This window comes from Spea bombifrons, chromosome 9, assembly GCF_027358695.1.
Source record: "Spea bombifrons isolate aSpeBom1 chromosome 9, aSpeBom1.2.pri, whole genome shotgun sequence".
In the NCBI taxonomy this organism is placed as follows: domain Eukaryota; kingdom Metazoa; phylum Chordata; class Amphibia; order Anura; family Pelobatidae; genus Spea; species Spea bombifrons.
In genome coordinates this window covers 32,308,517-32,331,536 of record NC_071095.1, presented here as the reverse complement: position 1 = coordinate 32,331,536, position 23,020 = coordinate 32,308,517, and the positions used below count along the sequence as shown (strand labels likewise).

General features: G+C 36.7%; 1 protein-coding gene across 2 annotated transcripts; it reads right to left on the bottom strand.

Annotated features, from left to right (window-relative positions):
- Nucleotides 1-397: 397 nt before the first annotated feature.
- Nucleotides 398-14,862, bottom strand: THBS1 (thrombospondin 1). 2 transcript variants are annotated; one of them, XM_053474950.1, is made up of 22 exons: nt 14,738-14,862; nt 13,778-13,862; nt 12,538-13,115; nt 12,102-12,177; nt 11,426-11,622; nt 11,136-11,261; nt 10,410-10,503; nt 9,500-9,673; nt 9,228-9,404; nt 8,722-8,895; nt 8,352-8,479; nt 7,789-7,941; nt 7,415-7,633; nt 7,044-7,151; nt 6,159-6,318; nt 5,637-5,755; nt 4,380-4,614; nt 3,905-4,132; nt 3,438-3,709; nt 3,102-3,199; nt 2,598-2,737; nt 398-2,214 (listed from the first exon to the last, which is right to left on the bottom strand). In XM_053474950.1, exons 2-22 carry the CDS (start codon nt 13,842-13,844, stop codon nt 2,207-2,209), a joined length of 3,531 nt encoding a protein of 1,176 aa, XP_053330925.1. In that variant the 5' UTR covers nt 13,845-13,862; nt 14,738-14,862; the 3' UTR covers nt 398-2,206. The 2 variants fall into 2 exon arrangements, with proteins under 2 accessions (XP_053330925.1, XP_053330923.1); XM_053474948.1 differs by lacking the exon at nt 14,738-14,862 and having other exon boundaries at nt 13,778-14,106.
- Nucleotides 14,863-23,020: the final 8,158 nt, after the last annotated feature.

The window sequence follows — 23,020 nt, the reverse complement described above, 5'->3', positions numbered from 1 at the left end:
CCAATATTTGGAGAAGCACACCCAAAGATAACTGAGTTTAAGAAGCTGTGGGCCTTATATACTTCTGATAGCTGAGAGAAAAAGTGGATTTGATTGCCTGGTTGGTGTTGTGTGTATTGGGCATTTAGCCATTTACCTTTTTGGATTCTGTTTTCACCTGTTGTCACCACTCACTGATATCTATTTATTTATGGTGAGAGGTAGGTTTTCCTTTATATTATTTTTTTTTACACACATTTTGACTTGCTAATAAAACATTTGGAAAAGATCTGTGATGCTAGAAGATACTTAAATATGTGAATATTATTACAACTGGCACATGGGACCATATACTATGTATTGGACTTTCATAAATTCATGAACAAATGCAACTTAAAAAAAACAAAACAAAAAACACTTTGAATATATCAATTTTATATTTTATTTAATGTTTCATGTGCAACAGCATTTTGCTGTACAATTTACATTATTGGTTTATTTTATTTTTAAAAAAAGTCAAAACTAACATTAAAATGTGTACAAAAAGCATTTTCTCTTTCTTTTTCTAAAAACAAAAAGGTACATGTGAATAAATCCGACATCTGTAGAAGGTATTGCAAAGCTCTTTCAAGTGCAAAACAGTTTATACAAACAGGAGCAAAGTTTCTACAGGAAGATTCCTGATAAATTATTTAAATAGCATATCTACAAACAGTACCCAGTATGCTAAACTGCAATACCAATTTTAAAAAAATCATTTATACAAAAAAAAGCAATGAAATTGCTAAAATATAGAAAATATATCAATATCATTTTTATAAAAAAAAAAAAGTTTAAAATACTTTCCTGGGGATACACATTGTAACTATATACAGAACCGAATAATACTACAGTAGACTTGAAAAGCTTGTTAAATATGTATCCAATTTTTTTTCCTCTTGCTTCAAAGACATTTTCTATTACTCAATCACTCAATGAGGTAATATTTGTGTGTGAAGTTTTAACTTTGCATTTCCTTACGTAATAATTCTTTGCAGAAAGGAACTATTTACCTGATACAAATTTAAGTAGGTTGTAAAATTGTTTTACATGGACATATGGTTTAGATTTAAATGCTTAGCAAAAGGCAGACAGCTGTATCTAAGCTCTCCACCCCTCTTGCCTTGCTCTCCCTCTGGTTCTTACAAAGATCAACATAGCTTAGCCGTCTCGCCTTCAGAAAGAAAAGAGCTCTGAGCTTGGATTGTAATTGCCTGTAAGTACAGCCTTTCTAAACCACACAGTGGAATGATTACATTATTCAGTCTCATGTATAGTTGAACTAGAAAAAAAAAAATGTTTACTTTTTTTTTCAGTTTCTGCTATGAAATTATTGTCACCAGACTAGTGAAATATTTCGGACTTCTAGGTCTATTCCCCAATAACAAGTAAAAAGTTCCATTCTTTATATGTGTATGCAAGTGCTAATATCCTTGTCGATCTTACTACTTTATTATATCGAGCAAATAGATTTTTGCCAAAAACTGCAACAAGTGCATTTTGCATCCATACGAACTCAGTTAAATATACAGGTTACCTTTCTATTATGCACACACACATACATGCACACATATTTCACAAACAAAACAATTTAATTTAGGCAGTTATCTAGAACAGTTCTCCGCATCTGGATTCCACACAGATACATCAATTTGAAGACAGCTCTAGCTACATATGTATGCTACTTAGTTATACACTGATAATTCCAATAGCATGGACATTTTCCTTAAAATATTTTTGCATATTTTCTCTTTCACAAAAAAACAGCAGTTCCAAATAAATCATTTAGGTAATTCATTGGAAACTAGTAGAGATGGATGTCCTGACACATGAGATCAATATATGCACTTGATTGACAAATCTAAGAGTTCCAAGAAGTTACATTTATGTAGTTGTTGGTTTTCTAAGCTATCATTAACAGTCATAATTTTTCCTATGGCTTTCTAATAAAAGCTCTTTACTAGTAGATGAAAGAGTATCCAGTTACTATACATGCGGGTGGTCTCCAACCAGCACGAGGTTTGACCCCAAGAAACATCTTTTTGCAATTTTTTTGTAAATACTTTTGTTGATCAAGTCCCCCCCCCCAAAAAAAAGGTAGAAATGGTATGTGTGATAGTAAATATCTAACATTTCTGAAGGTGCTATGAGGTTTCCTTAACATTCATTGAATGAAATGCATCCAGATTTATGAGTCTGAAAGAAATAAAAATAGAAGACATTAAATATTTTCTTATGGAAATAACAATTTTACAAAAGAGTCAATAAAAAAAGGGCACGTTTGTATATAATGTGTTAATTGTTTCTTTGTAACCATCAAGTCTTCTAAATATTTTTAGAACAAAAATCTCGTCGACTATGTTTATCTGTTTTAATTACTTGGATTGGTTCAGCTAGTATAGCATTTGGATACTTTACATTGTACAAAGGTTATTCATAGAAGGGTGTATGCATAACTTTTCTACCACTTGCGTATGCAAGGATAATTAAGCAATCTATAATCTTACAATTTTTGGAGTTTCCTATATGCCAATGTTTTTGCTTTAAGTTATCCGATTTAGTTCACTTGTTCAACTCACCTCTACACTCATACTTGAGATCAGAAAAGAACACCATCTCTTGTGAGAACACAAACAAGCCTAGTCTTCCACCAGCATATGTTTTATCATAGATTGGTCCAGAGTCAGCCATGACCTTTTTGCCTTCATGCATAACCACACTGAAAATGTAATATTTTGATAGTAAATGTAAATTCTTTCAATATTTACACCAGAACTTTTAGATTTCCATCTACATTAACAGAGCACATACACAGAAAACAAACAGAATTCAACAGCGGGAAAGAACGATTTGGCTTATCTAGTCCGCCTATTTACTACTATACATACTAGCAAATTTATTTGTAAGGTTAAAATGTGAATTTAGTATCCCTATCCTCTTGCTAATATAAATCTGAGCTGGTGATAGGCCTATCTGTGTAAAAGATATGACGCGTCCACTAAGCGTTTATGATCTACTTTAATTCATTAGTCCTAAAATCACTTCATTCATTAGTCCTAAAATATTGACATTGTTGGTCTTACCGAATAAAGCCAGTCTTTGGTCTGTGAGTCAAGTGCCATCTGTAAGCTGTGAAATCTTTCCATCCTATATGACGTGGGTCATGCCACAATGTACGAACCTATAAAACATATAACATTTTATTACGCATAATACATTGGCAGTGCTAACCGTATAAAACAGAGTCCAAAATGTAACTGTCTGACTGTACTTATCAGTTTATCTGATGTTTTTAATGTACTAAACGCACCCCAAACTCAGGGTATTAGAAACAATTTTGGAGACTTTAAAACTTTCTAAAGTCGGTGCTTTATTAACCACCCTTCTTAGTTTTTGTAAAGGAACTTTGTAGGCAGTACCTGTCCCGGAGTATTTCCTGTGTGCCAGAGAGCATTGCGCAGATGTTCGCCAGGTCCGGTGGTAGAATTTACAACCTTGATAGAAAGACCAGAATATCCTTGAGCCTTAGTAGGTGTCGTGTCCCAGTAGGTCTGAGTTACTTGCTTCCACATAACCACATAAAATCGGCTGCTTGATTGATATCCAAATACAAATCCAGCATAGTCATCATCTCTGTCAGTGTTGATGAAAAATGTGCCGCTGAAATCCACCGCACTGAACTGATCAAAACCTAACACAATGATAAAATGTCAGTATTTAATTATAAATATAAACATCTAAACTTCATATACATAACATGCAACCAATGCATAATGTTTTTGACTTTTTGCATAAGCAGGCCAAGACTATTATAAGCTGATGCCATATTTTAGAAGATCAATACATTAATTATCGTGGTGTTGCAGACTATAATAAAATTACTTACCAATAGCAAGTCCAGGGTCACAGTTAACAGTCTGTACCAGCTCTTTGCCCTGGTGTCTGACAACCCAGTTAGGATCAATTTGTGATGTTCCTTTAGGATCCAGAGGCACCATTTGGAATTTACGGAAATCGGTTGTGCTAATGCCCACATTTTCTGGGCAAGCATCCTCAGAGTCGGGTATTTTATCATCATCAAAGTCTGTCTGGCAAGCATCTCCACGCCCATCACCTAGTTAAATAAAACACTTTTACAATTGACTGTTTAACCCAACTGAGGAGACTCCAATATCACATAGGTCAACTGAAGGTATTTTAAAGTCCAAATTATGAAGGGGTAGTTTTAAATTCCAAACAAAAATTCTATGATATGGTGGCTAGCTTAAAAGTAGTACTAGCTCTTCATACTTAAGCACAGAAAACATAATGTGTTTCACATCAGATGTTTTTAAACATGGGGTATAATCGTCAACTCTTACCATTAGTATCTTGCTGATCGGGGTTAGGAACTAGCCTACAATTATCTTTGTCGTCGGGGACTCCATCATTGTCATCATCATGGTCACAGGCATCCCCCTTGCCATCCTTATCATGATCTGCCTGGTTAGCATTGGGGACATATGGGCAGTTGTCCAGGTTGTTCTGATGCCCATCTTCATCAATGTCCTGGTTGCTGTCACATTTATCCCCAATAAGATCTGAATCAGAGTCAGTCTAGAATGGAAACAATGGGTAGAGTGGTAAAAATATTATTTATCTGTATAAAGCTTACCGATAGAACAAGTGGAACACTCATTTCAGATAAAAAAAAAAAATTCATGCAGGCTTTGCTAACAAGCCTGACATCAAATAAAACATTCACAAAGGGAAGTTAACTATGTTGTAGTGCTTCTAAAATAATTCTCAGAGGTCTCGTGATAAATGATTCCCTATTGGTGAGAATCCATCTATTATTCACGAAACAAGAACCTGATCAGCACTAGGGAATTTTAACTCGTGTTCAGCTTAAAACTTAACAATAAAGGAAGATTAATGTGAAAGATCTCACAGAAGTAGTTAATCCATGACGTGCAGAATGGCACAGACTGGGCCATCCAAATAACCCTTCTACTGGTTACAGAAACAGCAGATCTCCCTTTCAGCCCTTGCCAAGCAGTAAAAAGGTCACCACAGCATTTAGCATAGTTCTCTGGTACTGTATTTTTTTTTTAAACTAAATGAAAAGTGGAAACTCTGAAGATATGGGCTGGATCAATACATTTTCTGCCATAAAAAACAAATCTATTATGAGTGTATATTTGTCTGGTTATAAAGGAATATTAATACACATAGATATATATATATATTATGCATTTCTTTCAAGTGTTGCCCAAGGAAGGCCTGTTCTGTTTTCAGATGTACATTTTTATATTTTCCATCAGTTTGTCTGAGTAAAGAATTCATAATATTAAACAGTTCAATGATTCCATGTAACTCTTTGAACTATAAAAGCTCTTTGTGAGAAACTGAATCTAGTAATTTATTTCTCTTTAGTAAAAAAGTAGTTGCTAATAAGTTACTGATTTGTCCCACAGAGGGCTCCCATGGGTAGGTTTTATGAATCTGGCAGACCTTCTCTTCACTGGCAATCATTAATGTTAACCTTGTCTGTACCAGCTGTCCACTAAACTTCATGATGCTTGAAAGCTGAACAATACTACTGTGTTGTAAAGTGCATGAGATGAGATAGTCCTTACCTGCTCTGGATTGTGCTCCATTGGACAGTTGTCACATTGATCTCCAACTCCATCCTTATCAGTGTCCCTCTGGTCTACATTATACACATAGGGACAGTTGTCTTTCTCATTGAGGATACCTGAGGAGAGAGGGATTTTTGTAAAATTCTGTTGTGATAAACCTTCCATCCTTGTCATAACAATACATTCACGTACAATATGCTAAGACTACCACACTAGTAATTCTGTCAACCACCAGCTGTATTTAGCATTAGTCTGTGTCTATCAGCCAATTTTTCACTGCACTCTATTAATCAAACAACATCATTTAATTCTTCATATAAATATATTTGCATGATTTATAAATGTTTCATTACTATTACGTTACTGATAAACTACAGAAACACAGATTAGACCCAGACATGATATATATCCTGCACATGGCCTGTAACTGTTATGGTCTCTAATACCCATTCAAAACATTTGGATTTTGATAAAAAATGTAATGTAATTTCTAATTTAAAAAACAAAACAAAAACAAACCATCTCCATCGATATCCACAGCACAGGCATCTCCTTCTCCATTTTTATCTGTGTCAGCTTGGTCTGGGTTGTGGTTGTATGGGCAATTATCACAACGATCTCCCACGTCATCACGGTCATAGTCATACTGGGCAGGATTGTATATCAGTTGACAGTTGTCCTGAAGAAAACAAACACAAATAAATTCTTGAACTTGGAATATTTCTTATTTGTCAGACAAAAATGTCACATGAGAAGGAATAATAGGAATTCTTAGGTCCACAAGCTATTTAGCTAATCCACTCAACAGTGTTTATCAAGGAAAAACTGGAGCAAATACACAAGCAAAGTGCTGCTTTGGCCGGGATGGCTAATTCACCACTTCACTCCTGAATTTCTAAAATTAGAAATTAGAATCAATCAAGTAACCCACAAACTATACTTAGAACATATTTTTTCAGGCTGTTTTAGTGTGAAACCATTAATTATCAGAATGAAAGCACCTTTTGCCTTTACAGGCTTGATTGTGATATTTTTAGCAAAAATTAAACTTCTGAATGCTAGTAGGTCCAGACCAAACGTAACAGTTAGGTGCCAGAATCTGTCCATGGACTAAAGGGCCAAGGTAACATCTGCTTGCTGTAACTTCTGTTATCCTACTGGTAGCTGGCTGTCTACAGGAAGCCAAGACTCAATTTCCCCTTCATAGTCCAGTTTTATGGAAACACTTAGAGGTACAACCATTGCCAAGAGATTTCACAACTTACAAGGCACATTTCACAATATGTCATATTGTGCCTAAAAAAGGCAGATGTTTACTTTCCAGCTGTGTTATTTTAACTGCATGAAATCAAATGTCTGCACTAGTAAAAACATGAATTAATATATTTTTTTTTTTTTGCTTACCCGATCATCTGGAATTCCATCATTATCATCATCATTATCGCACGCATCTCCAATTCCATCCTTATCATAATCTTCCTGGCCAGAGTTGGGAAGGTTTGGGCAATTATCCTGTAAAGTGGAATAATAGTACCACTTAATCACAACAAAATGGAACTTTGATACAAATACTAATTTATTCACTGTGTGTCTATGAAGCAAGATTTATGAAGCAATATCTGAAATATTAAATGCTATTAACATTAATTAATTAACTAATATTAATTATTAATTAACAGTAGCACAAGCTCACAAAATGTATGTTCTTAATGCAAAAGTTTGAGTCAAATACAATTGTTAAACACTGTGGTTTATACCCTCTCATGACCACTCACCTTATTGCAGTGGTAAGTAGCATTATCAACACATATGAGGTTTTCATTTGGCCATCCATCCAAATCTGTGTCTTCTCCACAGATTATGCCATTTCCAGCATATCCTGGTCTGCACTCACAGCGGAACATTGGATCGGTGTAGTGGCCTAAGTAGATACATCTTGCATTCTTGTTGCAGTTGTGTGTTCCATCCGTGCATGGGTTACGTGGTTTGCAAACCTAGAAATTCAGAAAAGACAAGGCGAATGTTAAATTGCAAACAATAAAACGGGCACATATCTGTGTCAATCAGACCAATGCACTCTGAGACATGTGCGTATACATATTTATTGTACGTCTTTAAATATCATCTACGTATGCTCTGAACACGATACCTGTTTGTTTGCTGTAGCATCTTCAATACTCTTTCCAAAAGGCTGCGTTCCTGTGTAGCGTGGGGGACAGGGGAGACAGTTGTATCCTGGTTCTGTGTTCTCACATCTGTGCACTCCGTTAAGCGTAAAGCATGCATCGGGTACTTCTTTACACTAAGGAACAATAAATAATTAGCGCATGTTAACAACATCTATGTCTATGTTTTTTTTACAACACCCAACAACTTTGCCATTTAAGTTTAACATACATATAACTACCTTTTTTTTTTTTTTGCATGGACCAGGAAAGCCTCAGAGGGTTGATTCATTACTAACACAATTACAATCAGAAACACAAAGCAAGTTGGCTCCAAATTAGTTGCACTTGGCTGTGGGCGCTAAGCCCACTTACAAACTTGAGCATGAGTTTCGTGAAACCATGATATTTTACCTCTCTTTAAGTATTTATGTACCATAAAATGGATCAAATTCTTTGGCCAATGTTTAAAACTCAATCAGCTGACACATGGGTTCTGCAACTATTCATAACTTTTTCCCGCTTAATTGAACTATTGAAATGTTACCTCATCTATATCTGTACAGTGAGTTCCATTTCCTCTGTAGCCTGTGGGGCAGACACCACAAATCCAGGATCCATCAGGGAAGCTTGTGCATTGAACTCCAGCAAAGCAAGGATTAGAAAGACACCCATCTGAAAAAGGGAACATTCAATAAGATATCTGTATGGTTTAGAAATGAGTTTTCTTTAACCCCTTAATGACAAAGTACATGTACGGGCTCAATGTGCATTGTTTTCAATGGGTTTAGGGACCACCCATTGTCCTTAAGGGGTTAAATACTATTACGCCATCTCTGTTTAATTTAGCAATTTTGTAACATAATAGCTCTTTAATCAACTAAAATTTTGCTGCGAACGTCTCACAGATAGCTCACCTATTGGGCAGTCCTGCTTGTTGCACATCTGACTATCAGCAGCATCTCCTAAACATTCTTTGCCACCATGCTGGGGCTCAGGGTTGTTACAAAGACGTTCCCGTTTCTGAACGCCACCTCCGCAAGTCAAACTGCACGTGCCCCATAGTGACCAAGGTCCCCACTGACCATTAACTGGAGAGAAAAAAACAAAACAGTAATGGTCTGAGTGTGCCAACATTTGTTGCAACAGATTCTAAATAATTAAATGCTTTTGTTCGAGTTGGCTGTTCATATCACAAACAAAAGGACCACAGTCTTTTCGTATGTAGTGACCTTAAGAAGTGTTCTCCATAAAAGTTCCTATACGAGTGAAAAGTTGACATTAACTATTCCTTTATTTCAGTAACTTGACATTTGAATAGTCTTACTGCTGAGGTCATATGTACACATAATTTGTGAAAATGCTGTATTTTTCTAAACGCTCCAGTATTTTTTTTTTTAAATCAAACAAATTAAAAACTTACTTGGGCAAGGGTCTTTCTGGCAGGGCTGGTTTTCCCGTCCATTTCCTTCACATTGTTTTCCATTTAGCTGAGGGACAGGTGAGTTGCAAAGACGGATCCTTGTGATCTGACCAACTCCACAAGTAACTGAACAAGATGACCAAGGAGACCAATGGCTCCATCCACCATCTTGCTTAACTATAAAACAAACATGCACACGACCGTAATTAAAATGCCACATTTACCTTAGACAAAGTAATCCTTCAGAATATTAGGTAATTAGTCATACTCACATCTCTTATCGCACTCCTGGATGTGACAAGACCTTGTCTGAACAGATGATCCTTCACATCTGTTGTTAAGGCTGTCACAGGATCGACCTCTTTGCTGGACGCCGTGACCGCATGTCACAGAGCAAGGTGTCCATTCAGACCATGGAGACCAACCATCATCAGCAGAGTCGCTTGCTGAAATAATATAGAATGGTATAAAGTTATAAACTAAATAAGCTTCATGTCATCTATGCCAATCCTCTTTATTGTTTCTGTTATGCTTCCTAAAGTGATTTACATTTATATTTATGTATTATAACCATTCAGAACATAAAAAAGAAACCTAGGACCATCAAACTGAAAGTTCTTAAATTAATAAACACGGCCTGTAGACATACTAGGAATTTAGGCTCAAGTTAGCGTTCCAAACATGCTAAGCAGACCGAAAGATAAAAGATGCAGGACTGAGCAGGCTTGAATATTAGCCTTCAGTTTCATCAGCTGTCCCACTTTCATGTGCGATATTTTATCTTTCTTTCCTGAATCAACTTGTCCAGTACTTACAAGATTAATATCTGCATATTTGTCATTACGCCTTTTGAAAATGAGAAGCTTTGCCTGAGGCGTAAAGTTTACCATTCCATTTTAAACTTGAAAAATGGTAATAGTAATATGTAACATTTACAGATGATCACTTCTTATGTGCTGGCAGATGAAAGCTAGGTGTCTAGAGGAGAAAATATAGACAATAATCTAAAAAAAAAGGTCCCTTTCAAGTGCGATATGTTGTGTGTATCATCACTACATGTTAACAGCAAAAAGGGTATATTCCTTATAATTCTAATAACTATGTTTGTGACATGTTGTGTCTGCTAGGTTAGCAGTCGCAGTTTACACCATGTTCTAGACCGTTTAAGAATGAATTACTTACGCCAACATCTAGGGCAGCATTCTCCATCTGGAATTGTGGCATTGGTGCAGGGGACTAGAGGACATGAGACCTTAACACAAATGGTTGCGGAGTTCTGTAAAGAAACATAAACATAGCTTTTTTTATAAAATGGTTGCAGCCATCTAAATCTAATTGCCTGGAATAGCTGTACTAGAAAATAACTATAGTTACAGTCCAGGCATATGCAATATATCACCAGGTTATCCAATTGAAAACAATAAATAATAAATTTGAAATAATAATAGGTTTGTTGATAACAGGACAGCTACATTTCACAGGTACTAAAAATTCCAGCATTACATATTTTTTAACCTTAAGCTATTGTGCCCACATTCAAGTGCGGTACATTCTTTGTATAAGATATTTCATATTTTCAATGCGTCCGTTTGATCTTGGTTCACACCCGTATTTAGCTCAGCACAAGTTATAGCAGGAATTCCACAGTAAATTCTCCTTATAGTCGTGTCAAGGCAGTTAATTATTGCTTAACATTTAAAAAAAAAAAAAAAAAAAAAATTAAAGACCCTGCTTTGACAGCTTACAACCTGTAGCGCTAGGCATTCCAAAGTGAATATTATTGGTACAATTATTAAGTATTATTATGTTTAACTGTGTAATTATTGTGTTAACTAGATAATTTTAGAACTGGCTTAACATATAATATGAAAGACTAAACAAACCGAATGATTGTAAATTGGTTATTACCTGACATGTGCATTCAGTGCAGCTGTCAATGGTCCACTCTTCTCTGTTTTTATACATGACGCCATTATGAATACATACACCAGGTGTGAGCTGAGCCACTTTAGCAATAAGCTCATTTTCTTCAGTCTAGTGAGAAACAAGAAGACCGTTGTTAAATGTCTACTCTAGGAAGCTCCAATACAGTTATATGTCAAATCTAATATATTCCATGACAGTTTTGCAATCTAGCATTGGCTGTGATATCAGCGCATTCAGCCAACAGGTCTCATAATAGCTCTGTGTTTACTTACCACTTTGCGGACCTTGTCCTGAAGAGTTGTGATAACTGTCCGTAGACCCTTTAATTCCAGAAACATACTGGAAAGATCGTCACATGAAATACCGCAAACAGCATGAAGGTCTTTTGTTTTATGTCCAATGTAATTGGTGCGGATTGCTGGACTTGAGCCATTGACTGGGTTGTCCAAAGTGATTACTGAGTTTGACACTGGAAAATAATAAAATCTAGTGTAATCTTTCCTGTACAACTAATATAATAACACATTGCACATATCTTGTATGGCTTCCTTAACTTGTATTTCTTAAAACAATATCGTTATGTTAGTACAATACAAAATGTTGTGCAAGATCCTGCAGTAGTGACATTCTGGTGTAGGCAGAGACTAGGTAAATATATATTTGTACAAAACTCAAAAGTATAGATGAAATCCAGCAATTATGAACTAAATTGGCTAAGGACAAAGGCTTTCCTTTAGGTACAATTAACTATAATTGTGAGCCATATGTGTAGACTAAATGTTGGTTGAGCAGCAAACAAAGTACTACTAGGTATGTGTTAACTGGAGTTCCAGAACAAACCAGTATTGCTTTTACCCATATTATATTTTTGAGTTTGTTAAACATTTGTAACATAATAAAGAATATTACAAATACATTTTTTCAGTTAAAATTGTTACTTCAACTTACAGCTGGAGCAGCCTTTGTTTCTAAGAATAGCCTCTAATGTCGTTCCAAACACAAAGCGCAGGTTCTGTAGAACTCCCTGTCGAGGAAAAAGGTGCGTTTCAATGCTCAATGTGGATCAGTTCCCGATCCTATCACCAAATACAGTTTCTAAATAGTTACTGGCAATATTTAAGAAACTTTAAACATGTATATCAATATTCCACTATATTTCCTAGATCTCTAAGTATTCTGATTCCAGGATTTTTCCAAATATTTATCCCTTGGCACTTACAGTGTCAGCATCCATCTATGATTAAATTGCATTTGAAAGTTTCACACCAAAGGTTTCTAGTTTATAATCACATTTTGTTTTATACAATATTGTTTTACTCATCCACTGTCCCCAACCATCACTCTCCCTGTTACACATTACGTTGTTGTCTTGCTGTAAACTCACCTGAAAGTTGTCTTTCACACCTCCTTTTGCTACTCTAAGTTGAGCAGTGCTTGCCAGATCTCCACTGAAAATATTGTGGATTGGGACATCCAGTTCAGCATTTTCCATCTTATCACATCCTACATAGAGCTGAGCCCGATCTTCTTGTACAAAAAGTGTGATGTTCTTCCAGTGACCAGTGGCGAGTAGAGCTTCTTCAACTGAAACCACTTGTTGTGTGCCTTCACCACTCAGACTCAAGTCAAGAGTCCCAGCACGGCCATTGGACACAAGACTGAATATATGCCCAGATCCATCCTTCCTTTCTATTGACAGAAGTGTGCCTCGAGTCTTTTTTACTTGGCGCAAAGTAGCCAGCAAAATAAAACCTCGCTCAGCATGGACAGCATCAACCAAATCCTGAAATTTATCTTCTGGAACTGGTGGGATCTTATCTGCATTTTCAATTCTATAGGCTGGGCTAGATGGATCAGGACCCTTAACTAGATGAACTCCTTCAGGCTTGCGGGAGCCAGCTTTACGGGTAAACCCAGTCAACTCAAAGAGATCAAATACACTATTGTCATCGTTGCCTGACTCTGTAAAGAAAACGGATAGAGATAATATAGCCATGTCCTTTTACCGTGTTTGGCATTCCTCTGTAGCAAAATATTTGTAATTAGGAATAGCAAATTGATACACAAAAGGAGCAAGTAATTTGACCAAAATGAGAAGACTAAACTACAACATCTGGTGTCTCTAAGGCATGATTATTTTAACATTTTACGTTTATATTACAGCAACTATAATTATTCGCTTGAGCAGCAAAACCTGGACATATACAAAAGTCTATATATATTTATAAATCAGTACTATATTGAACAATGAAGCATAATGTTTTATACATTAAAAAAAGATTCATAAATATATACGGAATATATATATTTTACATAGGAAATGTTAATCATAGCAGTATTAAGCATTAGCAAAAAACACGAATTGGTAACCTACACCAGTTATACTTTGTTTTCTAAACCTTATAACACATAGTTCATTACAATTCCCACTAGTACTGTGGCATCCAGGCACTCCATAGAAAAGGCGTTAATGGAGCTCTGGTGATGCATACAAGGAATGCTACGTATCCAAAATCACTTTACAGATCCCCTTTTGTGTCTTAAAACATGTACTACCCAGGTAAAAAAATATGAAGCCTCAGATATTCAGCACTGAAATAGTTATTTTATTTTTTTTAGCTTACCTGGAGCTTGGTCTGTCTGACAAACAGCCAACATTACCAGAAGAAAAATACCCTTCATTATTTCCATACAGTAAAACAGTGATCTCTGCAAAGAAACACACATAGACATTTATTAGTAAGCCCCTAACACAACCATACATTTAAACAACATCAAGGAGACATCATAGAAAAAAAACAATACAGTTCATTTGTGTAGAGTATCAGCAAACAATACTCAAATGAATAGAACTCAAACAACATGCATTTGTCTGTATGCTATTTCAGAAGAGGAAAATAGGAAGTATTTGCCTTAACCACAGCAAAATGATCAAATTGATAATTTGTTTTTTTCTCATGTGCAAATAATAAATTGCTAAAATTCAATCTTCGGTAACCAAATGTTGCAGACAGATTATTTACATTGTACAACATTTTCCATGTAAATAAAAAGAGAAGAAAAATTGAAATAGCCCAATAGTAGATTGACATAAAGTAATTGAACAAAAAGGTATTCACAAAAGCACAAAAAATACAATTAAATACAAGGTGATATAAAGGCACACACATAACAGAGTGTTATTTTAAGAATAACCAGAACCACAATGCAAGTAGTGGTGCCTAGTGCTTGAATTAGAAAGCCAATATTCAGAAATAGATTCATATATTTAATATGAATAATATATGAATACAATATATATATATATATGTTAGAAAATCACTAAAAACTTGACGATTTCCAATAAAGACCAAACTCCTTCAATTAATAAGATTGGATCAAGCTCAATAAAAGCAAAACTAATATACTATGGCTTGCATTATCCATACAGTAAGGAACTATTTTTAATAGTCAATATTAACTGAAATTTCATTCAATATGTAAAATAGCAGTGGATGGATTTTAGTTAAGTTTTGATAGCAAACGAAAGACAAAAATCAAATCTTTTAGAATCTAAAAGTGCATAAGGATGTATGGCATCTTACATTCTTGTACGCCAAGGTAATGTAGGTCCTTTGTGGCTGCAGCGGTATAGAGCAGTCTCCCGGTTGTCAGGGTGAATAGGAAGTGCCGTGTTCTCCTATTCCACTAGTTAAGCGCTCTCCATGCGTTCTGATTCAAAGGCAGCTCGGTGCAGTCCATATAAAGCAGCTCCCGCATTCCTTTAGTCGCCCCCCAGCCAATCACAAACCGAGTGGCAGGAAACGGGCTCCTGTTTATCCTATTACCTCACAACGTGAGGCAGACACACAACTATCACACAAAGTGAATATTACCCTCTGACGCATGCTAAGGAATTTCTTAATGACACATTTCCAAGTTTTTTTTTTTCTTTCTTTCTTATAAGCCAAGGAATGTCCAACAAAGGCATAAAGAAAATGTACTATACACACAAATACTGGAATATCTCCTCAGTACCAGAAGTCTGCGAAGTAGTTCTAAAAATAAACATTGGTTAGCAATTAAGAAGTATTCGAATAAAGGGTTACTGGATGTACAGCAAAGTGTTAAGAGGACTTTTCTCCACATTCTGTAAGTAGTGTTTGCATCTATAAACGTGCAATGAGTATCTAGTATATACTTAACATCGTATATTCACGAATATAGCCACACATATGTGCATTTTGGATCAACATTTCCCTGTGTCATACTGTTACAGCATACATTCTTACAATAGGTCCGTGACTTCTAATATCAAGCTGCCGTTTATGGCTTAATGAAAGAAGAAAGAAAGCTCTTCTAGCCTTAATGACTCTCAGGGAGAAAAAAGTGCCTAATGTGTATTAACTTATACTATAAAGGTACTTTAATGTTAAAAGCACATTACTGTGTTTTAACTTATATAATAGTTTATTCTCTCTGTGACCCTTAAAAATACATACTTAATTACGTTAAAGTTGCAGACAACTCTTTAACATTCATACATTTTTCTTTTGCACAGCAGTTTCCTGGAATTTCCACTAGGGTGTGCTTGTGAGCTGAAGTTAACATTTCGTTAACTCTTATTTTTAAGTTTTATTTTAAGTTTCATAACTTATAAAATGTGATAAAACAGCCTAATGTTAATAATAGGATGTGCATGGCATACTGCTTTGAGTTTTAGATCCACCATTATCACACCTATGTAAGCAATCTACAAGAAAAATACTGCTCCAAGGTCTGGAATTCCATTCATGTATAGAGTCTGTGACAGCAGCACTAAAGAATGGACTTTGGACAGAGAGCTGTACTTCAATACACAGACGAAAGCAATAACAACGACAAGGAGTTTTTCAGCAGCAATGAGAGCACATAAATCCAATGTTTAGTCTAGACAATTTTATATACATATTTAGGACACATCATTGTTCTAATTTATTCGGCAAATGTCTGTTTTTCTTTATACTTTCAAAATACATTTACATTAAAGAATGACAAGACTGTTGCATTGGTGAATCCAGGGGGACAACAGGGCAATCGCCCCCGCCCCCTCCACAGATAGAGATGCTCCAAGAGTAGCGATAAAGAGGTAAGTCCTGACGCCTGGACTTATCTTTTTATCTCCACCTTCCAGGTGGATGTGGATCTCCGTGGAACATACAATTTAATTTGCATCAAACAGGGAGAAGAATGAAAGACTGCATTTAAAAAGCGCTATGGACGCTATCTTGTGTTGCCCTTTGGTTTGTGTAGTAAACCCGGTATATTTTAACATTTTTTAAATTGTGTTTTTCGTTAGTTCCTGGATACCTTCATTGTGGCTTACTTGGATGATATACTTATCTTTTCTACTTCCCTACCTAAACATAAAGAACATGTTAAAAGAGTATTGACTTGCCTTCACAGACATCATCTGTATTCCAAAACCTTTGAATCATCTACAGTAGAATTCATTGGATTTATTCTATTATTAGGAAAAATACAAATGGCCAGTCCCTCATGATAAGAAAGCTATACAATGCTTTATTGGATTTGTTAATTTCTACAGGCAATTTATAAGACAATTCTCCCAAATCATAGCACCTATTAACCCACCAGTCCGATTCCCCTGGACTGCAGAAGCCCAGCAAGCATTTCAGACTTTGAAACAACACCTTACATTCTAATTCAGCTGGATACCTCTAAACCATTTCATGTGGAGGTAGATGCATCAGATATGGTCATGGGGGTTGTACTTTCTCAAAGGGTAGGGGAAAAAGAACAGAGCATATTATTCTCTCAGACATCATAGTTGATTCACTAGAGATCAACTATGATGTGGGAGACAGATAATTGTTGGCTATCAAGTAAGCCTTAGATAAATGGTGACACTTCCTAGAATGGTCCATTCATCTAAGGCTTTCCATCCACAGACTAATGGACAAACTGAACGCCTTAATCAAATATTGGAACATCTTAGATGTTACCACTTACTTACAGGACGACTGGCTCCAAGTATTACCTACCACAGAATTCACATACAACAAGAAGCAAAGACAAAGTACTATCTGAATGCCTCCCTTTTATGCAAACTATGGTTATCATCCCTACAACGCTATCCGGCCTTCCTAGGGACAACAATATTCCCAGAGCTTCTGAATGACTATTACGTTTGCATAAACAGTTCAAGACACTTTAAAGAACCTTACATGAAGCTCAAAAGGCAATCAAGAAGTATGCTGACTAGTTATCACAGAGGAGAGAAAGTGTGGCTACCACTACCCATCTAAAGCTTCCTTGCTCTTCTAAAAAACTTGGGTCAAATATATTGGTCCATATCATAATCTGGAGATCATTAGTATGTGTGTTTGGTTGTGTTAAATTGAGTTTGCGCATGTTACAGTCAACTGTCTGTGTGTGTTAGTACTGAGTGTCTGAATATGTGTGTTAATGCTGAATGTCTAGTAAGTGTGAGTGTGAGTGCCCCTCCCGAGGTCAGGCTCTGGACCTGCCATTGCATTGTTGAGCTATTAATTGAAATGGAACCACGTTTTATACGACTTTACAGGCATGGTGAACAAATGCAAATGTGCAATATTATTTCTACCTAACTGGGTATATCAGGGGCATGTTATATCTGCGCTCAATCTCAGTTTAAGTAGCAGATATGACATGCAATTTAGTCATATCTATCGCTTTTCTCTTCACAGTAAATTGGGATTGAGTGTAGACATGATATGTCCCTGAGTACAAAATGTGCAATGCTGAATAATGGAAAGGAACTGACTGTATTCTGAAAATGAAGAAACCCTCAACCAACTATTTTAAGAAATTATCTTTATAAGGCTTTTTTAATATGTTCCATTTGTGTATTAAACTCTCTGTCGAACTCAAAATATGAAAGTCAATGAACTCCAGATGCATTTTCAAATACTCAAGACTATTTCTGCAGAAATCACCCACAATGATCATTCCTATTATGTCTCATATTAAAATTTAAGGAATGTTTCAACCATCTTCAATGGTATAACCACTTAACTATTCAGTAATGATTAAGTTGACCCAAGAAAAGTCCAGATAGGGTCTTTTCATCTAAGGGTATTCACTGGAGTATTATGTAGGACTACTTCAATCTTGCTCAGAGCAGCGAAATCACTTGGGTTGCTGCCTGTGTTCGCTCCCATTAGAAGGCTGGCGCTTTTAGTTTGAACACATTAGTTGAGTTGCTAAATATGAAATATCCTGGATGTTTGGCTCCACTTAACAACTGCCCTTTGAACAATGAAACCTCGGCCATTGCACCCATTTAATAGCTTAAGCAAATTGTTGTTGAGAAAATGTATGTGGAACGTTTCTAAATTTTGCTTATTTTTTTTTAGATAAGTTATTCCTATTTTAGAAAGTTCACAAAGAAAAATATTTCAGAGTGTAAACCGATAGCAGGATACGTGGTAAATGGTAGATGAGAAAGATCTTAGTGGTGGGGCAGTGTGCCTTGGGCATTCTGAATAAACTAGGCTTCTCAGTTTTCTAGCCAAGAACACGTAAGTACCTATGAAAGGGGGAAAACTTGATCCTATGCCCTTAGGGTCAGTGGCATCTCCAGCAATTATATTTAGGGCGGGCACATAGGGGGAAAGGGACAAAGTAGATGGGCAATTATAAAATGATAGCTATAAAGGTAACATTTTATAATGCCAAACCTATGGGCCGTAGTAGCACTTTTGTTTTTTTCAAACTATAGATAGAGAAAAGGATTCAGGAAAGTTGAATACTGTGAGTTATATAATAAAACAGGTTTTAAGCACAATATTATATATATACATTATATCGAAATTGTTTCGAAATTGGAATGCCACTATAAATGGTACATGCTATACATAAAAAAACTTAACAAAATTACTTAGATGTGTCCATATTGATGTGTATTTTATTTTACATGGAGTGTTTTGCTAAGGACAATTTGTAATTTGCCTGGAACTGTCTGATCCAGAGTAGGTCACAGTCTCTGATCCTCAGCTTGCTAAAAGACTACTCCATCATTAACGGTCTTGAAGAGGAGGATGAATCCTCAGTCCTTACTCACTTGGTCCCCTTACCTCTTGAACATTTTTGTCACATCCCTTTTGAATCCCCATACCCTCCATATCCTCAAGTCCTATTCCTACCACTCCCTTGCACCCCTGGTACTTCTTGGTATTTTGTTTTGTGTTAATGCATGATAGACTGTTTGTCTCTGGCATACCGTTTCAACTACTGACTGCACAGAAATGCTTTGCCTGTCTTTACTTGGTGAAGCTGCTGATGTTTGTGTTCTGTACAGCATCACAGTTTGTCTTGCACGTAATACGTTAAGTTCTATCTATAAACTCAATCAAGTAATTCCACAGCAGGCTGGCAGCATTCAGTGATACAATGTATGACAGAATACACATAACATTATTATATGGAAAACAGAAAAGATAACATTAGGAATAGATCTATAAAAATACGTCTGTTCTGCTCACCATGCATAACACATACCCTGTCTTTTAAAGAAGACAAAGCTTCATCTATTACCTATACTTCCACAACACAATTTAGTCATGCGAGTCAGTCATCTGTAAAATCTTCCTTAATAAATTATCAATTTAGTGTCTTAATTTTTATTTTATTGTAAAATTCAGGTTGCCGTTGTTACAATTACCTTGTATTCACAGCAAGCATGTCAATTGTGCCATGTCTGATGTATTAATTAACTAGGTGTGCCTTTACTTTCTACAACATTGTCTCCAAGGTTACAGTAGTTGTACTAGGTTGGGCTGTTCTAGAATATATATACACTCACTGGCCACTTTATTAAGTACACCTGTTCAATTGCTTGTTAACACAAATAGTTAATCAGACAATCACATGGCAGCGACTCAATGCATTTAGGCATGTAGACGTGGTCAAGACAACTTGCAGAAGTTCCAACCGAGCATCAGAATGGGGAAGAAAGGGGATTTAAGTGACTTTGAACGTGGTGTGGTTGTTGGTGCCAGAGAGGCAGGTCTGAGTATTTCAGAGGTTGCTGATCTACTGGGATTTTCACTCACAACCATCTCTAGGGTTCACAGAGAATGGTCCAAAAAAGAGAAAAAAAACAAACAATGAGCGGCAGTTGTGAGGACGAAAATGCCTTGTTGATGTCAGAGGAGAATGGGCAGACTGTTTCGAGATCACAGAAAGGCAAAAGTAACCACTCGATACAACCAAGGTATGCAGAATACCACCTCTGAATGCTGAACTCTTCGAACCCTGAAGCAGATGGGCTACAGCCGCAGAATACTAGGTACCAATCCTGTCAGCAAAGAACAGGAAACTGAGTCTAAAATTCGCACAGGCTTACCAAAATTGAACAATGGAGGACTGGAAGATCGTTGCCTGGTCTGACGAGTCTCGATTCCAGCTGCGACATTCAGATGGCAGGGTCAAACTTTGGCGTAAACAACATGAAAGCATGGATCCATCCTGCCTTGCATCATTGGTTCAGGATGGTAATGGTGCGGGGAATATTTTCTTGGCACACTTTGGGCTCCTTAGCACCAATTCAGCATCGTTTAAACACGACATCCTACCTGAGTATTGTTGCTGACCATGTCCATTTCTTTATGACCACAGTGTGCCCATCCTTTGTTGGCTACTTCCAGCAGGATAATGCACCATGTCACAAAGCTCACATCATCTTTAACTGGTTTCTTGAACATGACAATGAGTTCACTGTACTCCAATGGCATCCACAGTCACCAGATCTCAATCCAATAGAGCACCTTTTGGATGTGGTGGAACGGGAGATTCGCCTTATGGATGTGCAGCTGACAAATCTGAAGCAACTGCGTGATGCCATCATGTCCATATGGATCAAAATATCTGAGGAATGTTTCCAGCACCTTGTAGAAAGTATGCCACAAAGAATGAAGATGTACTTTATAAAATGCCCAATGAGTGTAATTAACCAAAATCTGGCAAAATTCCAACAAAAGTGCATCAAGAACTAATCCAGAAGGACACAAAAGAGTCCACACTAATTCCACAATAAGAAAGAGACTGTGCAAAAATAGCACCCATGGGAGAGCTGCAAGGTGAAAAATCAATGCTGACATTTGTCAAAAACATCTTGATGACCCCCAAAGACTTTTTGGATAATATTCTATGAACTGATAGGTCAAATGTAGAACTTTTTGGAAGATATACATCCCATTACATCTGTCTTACAGCTAACACAACATTCCACAATAAGAACATCATACCACAGTGGTATGGGGCTGCTTTACTGCTTCAGGACCTAGTCGACTTGCCAACATTGATGGAACCATGAGTGCTGTTCTCTACTAGAAATCCTGAAGGAGAATGTCAGGCTATCTGTTTGTAACCTAAAGCCCAAGAGCAGTTGGGTTTGCAGCAGGACAATGATCCGAAGCACACAAGCAAGTCCACCTGAATGGCTAAAAAGAAACAAAATTAAAATTTCAGAGTGGCTTAAGTGATTAAGATGCTGTGGCATGACCTTAAAATCCCTCCAAACAATTCTGCCAAAAAGAGTGGGCCACAATTCATTTACAGAGGTGTAAAAGACTCATTGCCAGTTATTCAGACATTTTTGATAAGGGTGGCAAAACCAGTTATTAGGTTTTACACTTTTTCACATGGGTGATATAGGTTTTGATTAACTCTTTTACCATCAATAAAAGCATTTTGCGTTTACTCATATTGTCTTTGTCTTATATTAAAATAGTTTGATCATCTGAAACATTTTAGTGTGACTAATAGGAAAACAAAAGATATCAGGAAGGGGCAACACTATTTCACAGCACGCTAGGTTGTGCAATTTCTGACGTGACAAGTCAGTTAGTACAGTATCATTGAGATCCTGTAACTGTGCAATACTGTTTCAGTTCCTCTTGGATGCACGTTTTTGATGGACAACTAAGTTCTAAAGAGTAAGTGGCGCCCTACTCTCTAGTACAACGCCTAGATGAGCATTGTGCAATCCAGTTTGAAGAGCCCTTGCAAAAGTTCAACTCTTACGGTTACAGGAAAAAAATGCTGAATAAATAATTCTGGATCTAAATCATCGGTCTTTTTAGTTGTAAAAATACAAGATTGCCCAATGAACGCTAGATGATCATTTGTCAACATTACTTGAGAAAAAATATATCTACAGCAAAATTTAAAAGCGGATAAATTGACTGTGTATGGTTAAATGATCCAGGGGTGCAAAATACCTCTAATCCCTATGAACTGGGATTAAGATAATTGTGTTTCATAAATTAGGGTTGAAATCTAAGCACAGGGATGGGCTGGCACCGGGGAAGGTAAAGCACATTTGACATACACACTTTATAACATCTTAATTCCCTAACAACTCAACTACCTTGCTTTGCCTGGAGCCTTTCCTCTATATATCTAATTGCACACAACGCAAGTGCTTTCTCTGTTTGCACATTGCGTTCTGTGACCCAGCTGCGTTCCTGCCTCCTTGAAGGGACGGGTCCTACTTTGGCCCTGTTTAATGAATTTGGGAATGACCTCCGGGACAATTGTCCCCTGTCCCTGGGCCAGCCCACCCCTGGGCAAGACCGCCCCCCTCCGCTCCTGGGGTAGACCACCCCTCCGCCCCAGGACCAGGCCACCCCTGTATACTATGTTATACAGAGTTTGTTTGCTTTATACTCCTCCCTAGGCATATCTGCTCCATAAGTGCTACAAACTGACAATTTAGAAAATATATCCCAAGCAGTGCACCAAATTCTATCCAAATTCTTAATACAACTTCCTTCACGGTGGGATACATTATGCCTTTGTATCCTGGGTGACATTACAGGAAACATAGATAAACAGAGATAAAA